At 45.9% G+C, this 12,788-nt stretch overlaps 1 protein-coding gene across 1 annotated transcript; it reads left to right on the plus strand.

Annotated features, from left to right (window-relative positions):
- The first annotated feature begins 2,059 nt into the window (after window positions 1–2,059).
- Znf2 (zinc finger protein 2) lies at window positions 2,060–12,578 on the plus strand. Its single transcript, XM_051183447.1, has 5 exons — window positions 2,060–2,207; window positions 6,957–7,026; window positions 7,411–7,537; window positions 9,674–9,787; window positions 10,230–12,578. Exons 2-5 carry the CDS (start codon window positions 6,994–6,996, stop codon window positions 11,219–11,221), a joined length of 1,266 nt encoding a protein of 421 aa, XP_051039404.1. The 5' UTR covers window positions 2,060–2,207; window positions 6,957–6,993; the 3' UTR covers window positions 11,222–12,578.
- The last annotated feature ends 210 nt before the right edge of the window (window positions 12,579–12,788 follow it).

The following is a 12,788-nucleotide window of genomic DNA, read 5'->3' on the forward strand; positions in this document are numbered from 1 at the left end:
AGCCCCAGGCCATGGTTTTTACCTCGCCTGGTCATGGCTCTACACTATCCCTGCTTGCCCAGATGAGTACATATGATGGTCTTGGACTACTCCTCTGTAAAGGTAAGCCTCCAATAAACTATTTCTAATTTGTCCTGGCTATGGTGTTTTGTCACGGCAATAGAGAGTAACACGGGGGATTTCTTCATTAACTTATTTAGTGTATCCTTTAAGGCGTCTACCTTCCCCGAGGGCAAAGCTTGTCTACCTTGTCAGACAAGCTGTATTTGCTACCTAATGTTTTAGTCATGGTTTGAAATACCTGGAGATTCAGGGAGAGTCCAAAATGGGGAACAATTGCTTGTAAGATTGCTCTGGCTACTTCTCAAGCCCTTTCAGCGTGGACTGGAGATGCTTCAGTTCACTGAGTGACGGTATCCACGAAAAGCAATAGGCAGTTGAAGACTTGGAAGGTGAGGAGCTCAGTGAACTACATCCTCCAAATCCTTCTTAAGAAAGTGACCATGCCTGTGGATGGTTACAAAAGGATTTCCTGAAGCACATTCCATGCAGCTCCTAGGAACTCAGGAACGACTGAGTAGGTGCCTTTCCTGAGAATAGGTAATCGTGTGCTTCTCCTCACCTTGTCACTTCACAAGCTTCCTTTGAGTACTTGGAAAACATAGCTGAGGATTTCTGTATGCAGCCATCCTTCAGGATGACAGAGGAACCCTTTCACAGTTGCCCTCTTCACTGCCTTGGGGGCAGACTGAGGCTTATAAGGTATCCATCAGAAAGAGGGGAAAAGGGTCAACAAAACTTGGGCACCAGGGCCGTGACGTTGGCAGTCTATTGACATAACCCATTCCCTCCATTGACAAGTGAGCCATCCCTTTGGTGTCCCCTGTAGCAGACGTGGCAACACTGGAGGATTTTGTTTTGTTTTTGTTTGTTTGTTTGTTTGTTTGTTTTGTCTTTTAATGACATGCATGAGAGGCAAAACCTGTGGTCAATATTTGATGGAACTGCTCTTGGAGTTCAGTAAACGTCTTTCCTTCCAGATAACAGCATGAGCATGTAACACAAGGAAGGCATGTATTTACTCACTCAATAGGAGAATCTGCTTCTTTCCCAAGTGCATGTTTTACTCAAGAAAGACTGATATTGGAAGAATCTACTTGATAGTCAAAGAGATCAAGTTTTTAGGGAGGAAGGTGTGAACAGATGGTGGAGGAAGATCAGAGTCACTGTCAGTCCCTGGAGATACTGGGTTTTAGAGTTCAGTCGTTCACACAGGCATGGTATGAACCACCTGTGACCATCCGATGGCCAAATGAGGACTGTGACTGACCCTGCTTTTTGGTAATGTGCAGTTGAAAGAGCCTATCCCTCTTGGAAGCCCCAATGCTGGGGATTCCTTAAGCCTATCAAAAGATTGTTTCTTGGCCCCTCGATTACAAGGGGTATGTATGGATTTGGGACCTCATTTATAATTTCTCACAGACTGGCCTGGCTATTCTTTAAGTGCTGCCATCCATATTCTGCAGTGCCATTAGCTCCAGAAAAGTCCTAACGTGTCCCTTATTTTAGAACGGAAGTAAATACAAATATCCTGGGGCCAAATGACTATTCAATAATTTTTTTGTCTCACAAGTTGAGTCCCTAAAAACTTTGCATCCTTTTTGAGCTACAGAGTTTGTACAGGCTGACGTTTGGCTGGTGACTGAAGCAGCAGAAATGAGGTCATCCTCATACAGAATTATGGTTCAGAGTTGAGTGTAAATTCTCAAAATGCCACCCAACCCAGTATCTGACCAAAGTAGACGGGTATGTTGCTGGGCTGGTGCTGAAAGGAGACTGAGAACTGGGAACCCTGGCTTTCAGAAAAGACATGGACGCTGGCAAACAGAAACCGGATTTGTGCTGCTTAGGGCCTTCCTCCCAGCACTGCTCCAGACAGCTGGACTCCGGGTTTAGGAGCGCACGCACCCACCACCCAGTTTTATCTGCTTCAGCACGCGGATCTGGGGTGCAAACTTGCACAGCTTTGGTTTTTTTTTTTCACGTCATCTTAAGGCGCGCTGGCTGTCGAGACTTCTGGGAAATGGAGTCCATGCGAAGACGACACATTGATTGGAGCCCAGAGGCGGAAGACCGTTGCGCAGGCGCACTGTCTTCCCGACCCGAGGCGGTCCGGCGTTCGCAGGTTCCCAGCACTCTTGTGGAAGGTGAGGGCTGCGGGTCTAGGTCTTCGAGATGCCAAGTGAACGCAGAGGCGGAGAGAAGGGAACCCTGGGGACTTGGGGTGGATCAGTGGGCGTGACCTAGTGGAGCTAGTTTGTGCGAGAGTCGAGGACAGAGAGTCGTCCTGTCTATCCAGTGTGTGTAAATTACTTAGGGCTACCTGTGTCCTTGTGGGGTACGCCCACTGTGTGTCAGAATCCTGTACTTTCAAGTTGGAGGTCCCCCTGTCTTCCTCTAGTTCCCTCTTTCCATAATGGGTGCTTCGTGAATGTAGGCGGTACCGACTCTGAATCTAGGGGTGTCCACTCCACTCTAACCCAGTCCCCCAGATCAAAGTCTCACATTGCGCCTTTCACTCCTCATCTCCAGCCTACGCAAGAATGTCCTGGCATAAGCTTAGGGGATTCGTGGAGGAGGCCACATTTGAGGTGAAGAAAACACCAAAGGAAATGGCATTATTAGACAGAGTTGCGATGATTTTCACTAAGGTGCACTGTCAAAGGATAGTGGGAAATAACGATGAAGAAACTATACTTAGGCCAGACAAGACCCAGAGTATCAGGGTAAGACTCACTAAACAGGGTACTGTGTAGTCTTAAATGAGATAAACACAAACCAAATTTGGAGGAACAATTCTAGAGGTAACATTCTGACCACCATAAAGTCGAACTATCCCTGGCATAAAGTCGAACAACCACTGGCAGCCATCATATGTCTAGAAGTCTGAGTGGTCGCCAGTTGTCTATTAACTCCATTGAAGTTGTTTCAGTTTGCCAGTGATCTTTTCCCTAGTTTTTGTTTGTTTTGTTTTTACATTTATTGCATTAGAGATACAGTCTTATTTTATAGCTTACCCTGGTGATAAGCCAAGAGTTCTCCTGCCTCAGTCTTCCAAGCCTTGGCATTACAGGTGTATGTCACCATACTTCTGTTTTCATGAAACTTCAATCTTGCATATCAAACTTCCAAAAATGTTGGGATGTGTTGCAGGATTTTCTATTTTAGTCAAAAGATCTGCTTAACTTTGTGGCTATCTTTTGATGGAAGTAAATTATAACATAGAATTAAAAGCTTCCAGCCAGACTTTTTTAAATCCAACCTCAGCCTTTTACAAAGCCTGAATGTCCTATAATACCTCATTTTTTGATGTATGAGGATGGAATTAAATTATCCTTATTAAAAGCACTTTGCAAGAGCCTCATGAGAGCAAGTGCCAGCAATACTAGTTAGGGTGATGTTTAATAGCACTCCATTGGGTATCTAGGCAATAAAGTATTTAGTCAAGTGTCCTGTTGTAGATGCTTAATAGAGTTCAGATTTTAGTTGCATTGTTTAAAGATTAAATGGGATGATATGTGTAATGGGCTTAAGAAGTTGGCTGGCAGATAACCTTCAATAAAGATGATGTGTTGGTGATGGTTAATTACAAGCTCTGTAACTATTCTCTCACATTTCTAGAATAAATTTCTAGAAGAGAATTGGCCAATCTGAGAGTGTCTTTGTTTGAAAGCCCTTGTATTCGTCACAGTAATCTTTCAAAGGACATATCTAATGAGGACACACCAGTGCCCAGACGCCACCACCCCCAAGCACCCTTTGATATAATTAAGTACATATCTAATGAGGACACACCCTTGCTCTGACACCACCCCCCAAATTCCCTTCGATGTAGCTTCCAGAGAATATGTTGGGCACTGATGTCGCTCCTTCTGGAGTCCATCCTCTCCTCGGCTAATGGCCTCTTGGGCAAAGAACTGCCCCCACCTCTACCACTGACTTTGGACACGCTGTCTTACTGTGCTTGCAGGAGACAAACAGAAGACTGCTGAGCCTTGCCAAGTCAGGGTAAGACAGCCTTTCTATCTCGCTGCTTCTGTGGTGGTCTGTCAGATACTCTAGGCTTTAGCCAAAGCTAGTTTCCCTGCTGTTGCTGTGAAACTTTAGGTCACTGTCCAGGTAGCCTGCTGTTTCTGTCTTTGCTGCACCTTTTGGAAGCTGCTCACCTGCACTTCCTGCCTCCCCTAGTGTTGTTATCCTCCTTCTCAGGTCTTTGATGAGGTTGAAGATTAGACTATCACAATTATTGTTCTCTCTTCCTAGATAGAAATAGTAAGTATATGACTTAAACTTTCCAGCTTAGGACAACTCTATAGTAATCTCTGTTACACCTTCACCCTATAGCTGGATATGTAGGTGTTAAGTTTGTATGTTCTTAGTTTTCCTTTTCCTAGAGCACACTTGATATTTACTGTCTTTGTATATAGTTTTGTATCAAGCCTAAATCTTTTCTTTAGACTAAAAGGGGAACTGTAGTGAGATATCCACCTCACCCGCATCTGTTGCACTGACCATGTCCATTGGTATTCGTGACCAAGGGGGACTAGGTCTGGGGTCTAGGATCCCATCTCTCTCTTGCTTTCTGGTCAGAGACAGAGCATCCGGCAGCATCCTTGGGACAGGAACCTGCAGGTGGTCATCTGTTTTTGGTGTAAGTGGTTTCTCCCCGAATAAACATCCGTCAGCCTATCATTTTCCCAGATTCTTATTTATCTACATTATAATCTTTTCTCCAGCATTACTCATGACTAAGACTTTCTCTTATCTCATTTCCGTAGTAATCCTTTATTGTGATAAGGGTCTTCCTCTTATTTCCACTCAAGGTTTTCCATGTCTATAATGTTGCTGCTCCCTCACATCAAAACAATATATCCCAGATGTGCCAAGAAATCTGCAGCATTTCTCCCTCAATCCTTCATCCCTGGGCTAGGGGGGCCTCTTCAAAGCCCTGACAGTTTGCCCTGCATCTCTCTTTACAGTACCATCCTATAGTAAATATTACTTTGTTTCATTGTCCCGTGTATAAAGCTGTTGCTCTGGAGGTCAGGGAAAGTGTCTCGCTGGGCTGGTGCTTGGTATGGTTGGTACTGACTAAGTGGGTAGATGAATGAATCACAAAGAACAGTGACATATTCCTTTGGCTGCAATAAAGTGGTCAATGAGCCACAGGTGCACCTTTTCTCTTCTTCCCAGAAGCATACATACTATCTCCCCACCCCACCAGGAGTTCCCCAAATGCTTGCTTTCATTGCTATTTTCATTAAACTCCCTTTCTAGAGAAAATAATTGAGGTGGTATTTCCTACATAGCCCAGGCTGGCCTTGAACTCAGTACGTAGTCCTAGCTGACCTTGAATTTGCAGCAGTCCTGGCTTTTGCTTCTTCCTGAGTGCTGAGACTGCAAGTACTCACTGCAAGTACTCACACCAACCAGGCTTTAGTTAGACTCTTCACTGTGAGAAGGTGACATGCATTTAGCTAAGTTATACGAAGGGAGGTCGGAGAGGATGAGTCTTCTAGGAATCCCAAGGATAAGTAAAGCTGCAGTGTGTGGGAACTGGAGCTCGAGTCCTTTCATCTAGAACCAGTCTCACCTCTAATGTGAGCCACACCCATTGGTCTGTCTCCTGGTAACTCTGCTCCCCTGGTCCCTGGGGCTACTTCAGTACCTCCTGATATCTTCTGACTCATCATTAAAATGTTATTGCAACATTTGAAAATTTTAAAAATTTTCATACCAAATCATTTCTCTCATAGTTTTTGTCAACTGGATACAAACTTAGACATACTTGGGGGGAAAAAAAAATCTCAATTGAATTGCCTCCATCAGATTGGCCTGTGAACATGTTTGTGTAGGACATTTCCTTCCTTCCTTCTTTCCTTTTCTTTCTTTCCTTTCCTCCCCTTCTTCCTTCTCTCCCTCCCCTTCCTTCCTTCCTTCTTTCTATACAGGGTTTCTCTGTATAGCCTGGCTGTCCTGGAACTCACTCTGTAGACCAGGCTGACCTCAAACTCTGTGAACTCACAGAGATTTACCTGCCTCCACCTCCCAAGTACTGGGATTAAAGTCATGACTGCCTCTACCCGGAGTGTGGCTCATTTTCTTAACTGTCAGTTGATACCAGAGGGCCTAGCCCACTGTGGATAATGCCATCCCTGGGAAAGCAGGCATGGGCTCCATAAGAAAGTAGCTGAGCAAGCCAGTTAGCAGTGATTCTCCATGGTCTCTGCTTCAGCTCTGCCTCCAGGTTCCTGCCCAGGCTTCCCTTGGTAAAGGACTGTAACCTGTGAGCCATATAAATCCTCTCCTCCTTTTGGTCTGTGTTTCATCAGAGCAAGAGAAAGCAAACCAAGATGTCTCTAGTAGGTCAGCTAATTACTCACTAATTACTAGCCCCTAATTGGTTACACACTAATTGCCCAGTGTTGATATGATCAGCATGGCTCTAGAAATGAGGAGAAGAATCTTATCATATCTAAAATGAATGCTTCATTAGCAAGAGCTGTAAATGGAGTGCTACTCCTCTAAAGGGGTTACAGGTTTTATTTGTCTTATCTGTATAGTCGTGTGTAAAGTAGCATATAGGTTTTGCTCAATAAACACTCAGGGCAAAATTACTGTGAATATATAAATATCATAGGAATCTTACTGTGCTCCGACTCCTGGGAACAGGACTCTGCCCTGGAGATAGCGGTACAACAGACACTGTCGTGGTTTTGATGTCCATGGCTTTTATTCTAACTCTGGAGTGAGCATGGAGTGCTCCTGGCCTTGCTTTGTTTGCTCTTTGTAAAGTGTTGGCTGCATTGCTCACTGCTATATAGAGGGGCCTTGTCACGTTTGGCAGAAGACCCCTGGTCATTCTCATGCCTTCTCCCACACTGTTTCCTCACTAGGACTTTGTTCTTCCCTCCCAGGACAGCATAGGAGGGAATGGCTGCTGTGTCTCCACCTACCAGGTGCCAGGTAAGGTGGACATTTTTATTTCTAAAATACTGTTTATTGACACAATATAATCACTTTTCTTTCTTTGTCTTGAGCGTCTTCCTTCACAACCCTCCAGCCCTAGGCCACTGAAGGGCTCCAAAGTAAGATGACCTTCAGCACCCAGAGCCTGTGGCCTTCTCAAAAGCTGACAGAACAGGTCTGCATGGAGGATTCTGGAATCAGTAGTTTCGTCCTGCTTGTCCCTCTGGTGCAGCCAGATACGGACTGGGAGTCAGCCCCCGTATACCAAAGAGTGTTGGGTTAGACTAGAGTTTGTGCATGCTGTAGGCACTCGGAGTTAGACCCTGTCTCAAGAGAAACAAGAAAGAAAAGGGTTGTAAGGGAGTGTGATTGTGTTTTCAGACATCGGTGACATTTGAAGATGTGGCCGTGACTTTCACAGATGAAGAGTGGAGGCATCTGGTCCCTGTGCAGAGGGCTCTCTACAAGGCAGTGATGCTGGAAAACTATGAGAGCATCATCTCACTGGGTAAGAAGGCTTTCTGTGAGCAGGGGGAACTTGTCCCAAACCAGTGTATGTCACATGAGCTCGGGATTGCTACCTGACAGACCAAAGAGCCAGAGGAGGTGGCGTTAGGTGCATAGCCAGTGACCCAGCACCGGACAGATAGACTGCCTCGATGTTAACAGCTCTGGGCAACCACAGGCCTCCTTGTTCAGCAACTTGCTTCCCCCAAACAGAAGGCAGACTAGAAGATAGGGCAGAGTGTGTGTGTTCTGTGTAGGGACCTGGCTGTCTAGAGGCAACAAGGAGAAGGATTAATATGTCCTGGTCTTCTCCTGGCATGCCAGCGCTAATGTCCTCAGTTCCATCTGGTGACAAGGAGCCATGTTGGTAAGAGTGGTTATCTGTCACTTCGTGGAAGCCAGAGGAGGACAAAGAAGTTATCCTTGGGAAAAAAAAAAAAAAAAGAAAGGTCATCAGAGATGTGCTTGATTTTGAGTATTTGTCTTAATGACAATATTAGAAACCTTTATAAGGCAGTTTGTAACTATACTTACGTGATGGGGGAATTAAGAGCTGTTGTTAATGTCAGCTGTTAGTGAAGTAAAGTGAAGTCCCTTCAGGTAATAAGGAACTCCCCCACACTTCCAGGAGAAGAGGCTGAAGCCAAGCACAGTGGTGTGTGCCTGTAGTCTTGGCCACTCTGGGAGCAGGAGTACACAGATGTAAAAGCAGATAGCAGTCACGTTCGTGCTGCAGATGTATATTCAAAAGCCAACATTAGGCTGAGGATGTAGCTAAGTGGTACAGTGTTTCCTAGCATGTACAAGGTCCTCAGTTCAATATATGGACACACACACAAACACACACGTCAGTACCTACTGAATGAGCTTAATCAGGCCAACTCATATCCCAAATGGAACAGATTGTTCAGTTGGCATCAAGGAAAATCCTGAGCTCTTGTCAGGGGCTTTGGAAGAGTGAAATATAGAAGTATAGAATTCCTTAGGTCAAAAACCAGAAGCCACAGAAAGGAATGGGTGTGATCTGTCTGCCAAAAGAGAGCCAGTGCACACCAGACTGATGCTTTTTGGGCCCAGGGAGAACAAACCTGTCTCCCCTGTCTGTCTCCCTTGTCTTCCCTGTCTCCCAAGGTGGAACCCGTTCATGGGGAGCTTAGAGCCCAGGTGTTTCCAGGAACGGGATCTCATTTTGTTCATATAGCTATGGATGTGATTGCTTCTAGAAATTAAGAATGTAATAGGATTGCCAATTCATACAGCATACCAGGAAACATTTCTCATACTATTGTGTGTTAATAGCAAGACATTAAAATTAGTAAAATGTCTGTTGATAGAGATTTGCGAATTTATCCATGCAATGTGTCATATAGCCATTAAAACATTGTAGAAAAATCTGTGCTAAATAAAATTACTATTTTAAATTTACCACATGAAAAGAACTACAAGTCAGTAGTATTTCATTATCCAGCTTTATAAAGTTCTTATACCATTTCATCACATTTTTCTTTATTTTCTTGGGGAGGCACACATGTGCGCGCAACAGCCTGTGTGTGTGTGGAGGTCAGAGGACAACTGGGGGGGGGAGTTTGTTCTCTCCTTCCGCCACATGGGTTGCAGGGAGTGAACCCAGTTAGCAGGCTGGGTGCACCCACTAAGCAGGCTCACCAAGCCCCCATTACCCAGTCTTTAACAGAATCACATGTAAGGCCTTTCAGCATCAAGATGAAGAAAAAGAAATATTAGTATAAAGCACAGAGGGTGGTTTTCTTTTTACTGAAGGTAACTAATTTTCCTACAGTGAACATAAAAAACAAGATACTAAATATGAGCAAACAATCAAAATTGAGTTCCCTCTTGGTGCTTTTTCAGCCGAGATGATCTTTTTTTATACCCTGCCAGTGTGCGGATGGAAAGCCTCCATACACTGCCTGTGAACTGAGGTGGCTTTTGTGGGCACTGCCCTGGCGCCTGCTGTTTGTCCTTTTCAAGAGCCTCAGTCCAGACCTTCCCTCAAAGGTGTCTTTGGTCTGTATCCTACATTTCGGGAAGATCTAGACTTAGAGGCCAGGACTAAACTGTGCGATGGTTAGTTATTTCATCACAGCAGCAACCTGCTTTACATTTCCTCCATGAGCAGGGCTTCCTGTTCCTCCGTCTGACGTGATTCTTCAGTTGAAGGAAAGGGACGAGCCACGGACACAGGGTCTTCATGGATCCGAGGAGAAAGAGTGGCCAGAGAGCGTCTCTCTAGGTAACCAAGACAGAGTTTTGTTTGTATTATCTGGGTGTGGAGGAATGTTAGGGATCACCCTTTTCTCAAATTCAAGCTGTCTGTGTGCATGCTTGTTTCCTATTACTCATCAGTTCTCTGGTTCCCCCTTCTACACGCCAAAGTATGATCCGTCTATGTTCACCATCTTGTTCTCAGAACTGTCACCTTGCCTGTGTACACCTCCCACGTCTCTCTCAACCTACCCTAATTAAGCTATTGGCCCCTCCCAGAGCCCTTCCCCTGCATTCTGAGAAGTCTGTTGTCATGTTCCTTCCCTCCCCCCTCCTTTATTCCCAAGCCTTAGGCTTTCCCAGAGTGTAAGACTATCCAGGAAATGAGCTGTGCTGTCATAGCATCTCTCCTCTGTCATTGTCTCCTAGTCCAGAGAAGAAAGTGCATCTGGCTTTTCTCTTTGTTGCAGGCCAGGAGACTAAGCCTGAGAGCCTAACTGCTCCAGAAGGAACACTGGGAGAAATCCATAGAAGGCAAACTCCTCTGTGCCCTAAACTTGAAGTTCAGACACTAGCAGATGGGTCAGAACCAGAAAAGGAAAGTCCTGAAGTAGAGACTTGCAAGAAACCCCTTTCCCTGGACAAAAGCGTACAGCGAAAATCAGCCCCATCCAAAAAAATCCTCACTAAACACCAAGACCAGGAATGCAGTGACTGTGGGAAGACCTTCTTTGACCATTCGTCCCTCATCCGCCACCAGAGAACTCACACTGGGGAGAAGCCCTATGACTGTCCTGAGTGTGGGAAGGCCTTCAGTCACAGGAGCAGCCTCAGCAGACATCTCATGTCCCACACAGGAGAGAGCCCATATGAGTGCAGCGTGTGTGGCAAAGCCTTCTTCGACCGTTCATCCCTAACTGTGCATCAGCGGATTCACACAGGAGAGAAGCCTTTTAAATGCAGTGAGTGCGGCAAAGCTTTCTTCGACCGATCATCTCTCACCCGCCACCAGAGAATCCATACCGGGGAGAGTCCCTATGAGTGTCAGCAGTGTGGGAAAGCCTTTAGCCAGAAGAGCATCCTCACCCGTCACCAGCTGACCCACACTGGCAGGAAGCCGTATGAATGCAGTGAGTGTGGGAAAGCGTTCTATGGGGTCTCTTCCCTAAACAGACACCAGAAGGCGCATGCTGGGGAACCACACCATCAGTGCAGTGAGTGTGGCAAAGCTTTCTTTGACCGCTCTTCTCTTACACAGCACCAGAAGATACACACTGGAGACAAGCCGTATGAGTGCAGCGAGTGCGGAAAAGCCTTCAGCCAGAGGTGCCGGCTCACACAACATCGGAGAGTTCACACAGGGGAGAAACCCTTTGAGTGTAGTGTGTGTGGAAAAGTGTTCAGCTTCAAGTCCTCAGTTATTCAACATCAAAGGCGTTACGCCAAACAAGGGACAGACTGACCAGGGGAGAAGCGTGAGCTACACAGAGCGCCTTCCTATAAAACAGGTCTCCCTGCCATCTGCAAACCAGCATCTGCTCGTTCTGCCTACTGTGGCTGCCATCTTCCCGTCCCACCTCTGCTCCGCAGTGTCTGAGTAAACAGCGTACCTACAGTGCTACATAACTAATGTGGAGTGTGGAAACTGAAAGATGAATCTCCAGATTCAAAATTGTGGACAGAGGCTGGGTGTAGCTCAGCAATGGAACACCGCCTAGGGTGCATAAGGTCCTGCTGTCCGATCCCAGGCACTGCGAAAGGAAGTTGGAGAGATTGTCTGGCAGTGGGATAGATGCAGAGGGGAATCTGCAGACACAACTGTATGAGTGCATAGGCCCGTTACCACTGCGCTTGAAATAACTGCGGCTACTACAGGAGGGGAATGTCACAGTTATGGGAGAACACCATTTTCTCCAGAAGTTTCTATAGATTTTAGTGATTTTGAAGCTTTTGGAAAGCAGACCTTGTTGTCTTGTGCCCCAGCATTTCACCCTCCTAGTACTAGTAGTAGTGATAGCACTTACTAAGCACTCATTTTGGGGTAAACATTCAGCAGAGAATTTTAGAAGGGCTAGACTGACTGATCCTCTAACTGAATCTGTGAGACAGGGCCCTTTGCTGTTTGACTTTGACAGATAAGCACAATGCAGTTTAGAGAGATTAAGTAATATACTCTGGGTAACACAAGGTGTCTTAGTTTTCTATTGCTGTGTAGAGACTCGGCCGTGCCCACGTGACCAGAGTACTGAGCTAGTGGAGGGTGTCGGGATCGAAGCACTCAACAGACTGCCATGAGAAGTGAAGAAGAAGCTCTTTATTACAGAGAGTAATGGACTTATATATATCCAAGTCAGGGAGGGAATGGGTTAAGCATAGGAGGAAGCCATGCGCCACCCACACCCAGGGTCAAGGCACAGGCACTGCATACGTGTAAGTTCTGAGAAAAATCGCAAGCCCATGAACACAACCTTGTTTGCTCCACCTGGAGAACACAGAAGTTCTACAGCGGGATGGGGAGGAAGAGAGCTGTAAAGGACAAGTACATAAATTTCCCAACAGTTCCTCCCTTTTTATTTTTTAAATGAAGCGATCCCTGGCTTAGGTCACCTGGGAAACAAATACCTTACCCGTCATGGAGAAATGCTCTCATCAATCCCTGTCTTAGGCGGCATTGATCCCGCTAGGAGTTGCCTGTCATTGGTTATCGCTTCTCCAGCATCTGCAGCCATACTTGTGCTGATTCATGTTACACTGCCAAGGCCATGGGTGCCTGTCAGGTGACACTTGCCTGTCTATTGTTCTGGCTGTGCATTCAACAGAGAATCCAGATGCAGGCACCGATACCCAGGACCCCGAGCAGGGATAACACAATAGACCCTGACCAACGCTATACCCCCTCCCCCCCATGGGACATGAAATTTCACCGATCACTAACTTTTACAGGATCCAGATGAGTGGCATTAATCACCTTATAGCGTGGCTCAACTGGGTAGTGAAATTGACAAAGGTAACATTCCATACCCCACTCA

This window comes from Phodopus roborovskii, unplaced genomic scaffold (assembly GCF_943737965.1).
Source record: "Phodopus roborovskii unplaced genomic scaffold, PHOROB, whole genome shotgun sequence".
Classification (NCBI taxonomy): Eukaryota; Metazoa; Chordata; class Mammalia; order Rodentia; family Cricetidae; genus Phodopus; species Phodopus roborovskii.

Bases quoted from the DNA above. Each gene is read 5' to 3' on its own strand.
- Znf2 (XM_051183447.1), top strand. From the start codon at position 6,994: ATGGCTGCTGTGTCTCCACCTACCAGGTGCCAG. The intron at 7,538-9,673 runs GTAAGAAGGCTT...CTCCATGAGCAG, and splicing joins TGAGAGCATCATCTCACTGG to GGCTTCCTGTTCCTCCGTCT. The intron at 9,788-10,229 runs GTAACCAAGACA...TCTTTGTTGCAG, and splicing joins GCCAGAGAGCGTCTCTCTAG to GCCAGGAGACTAAGCCTGAG.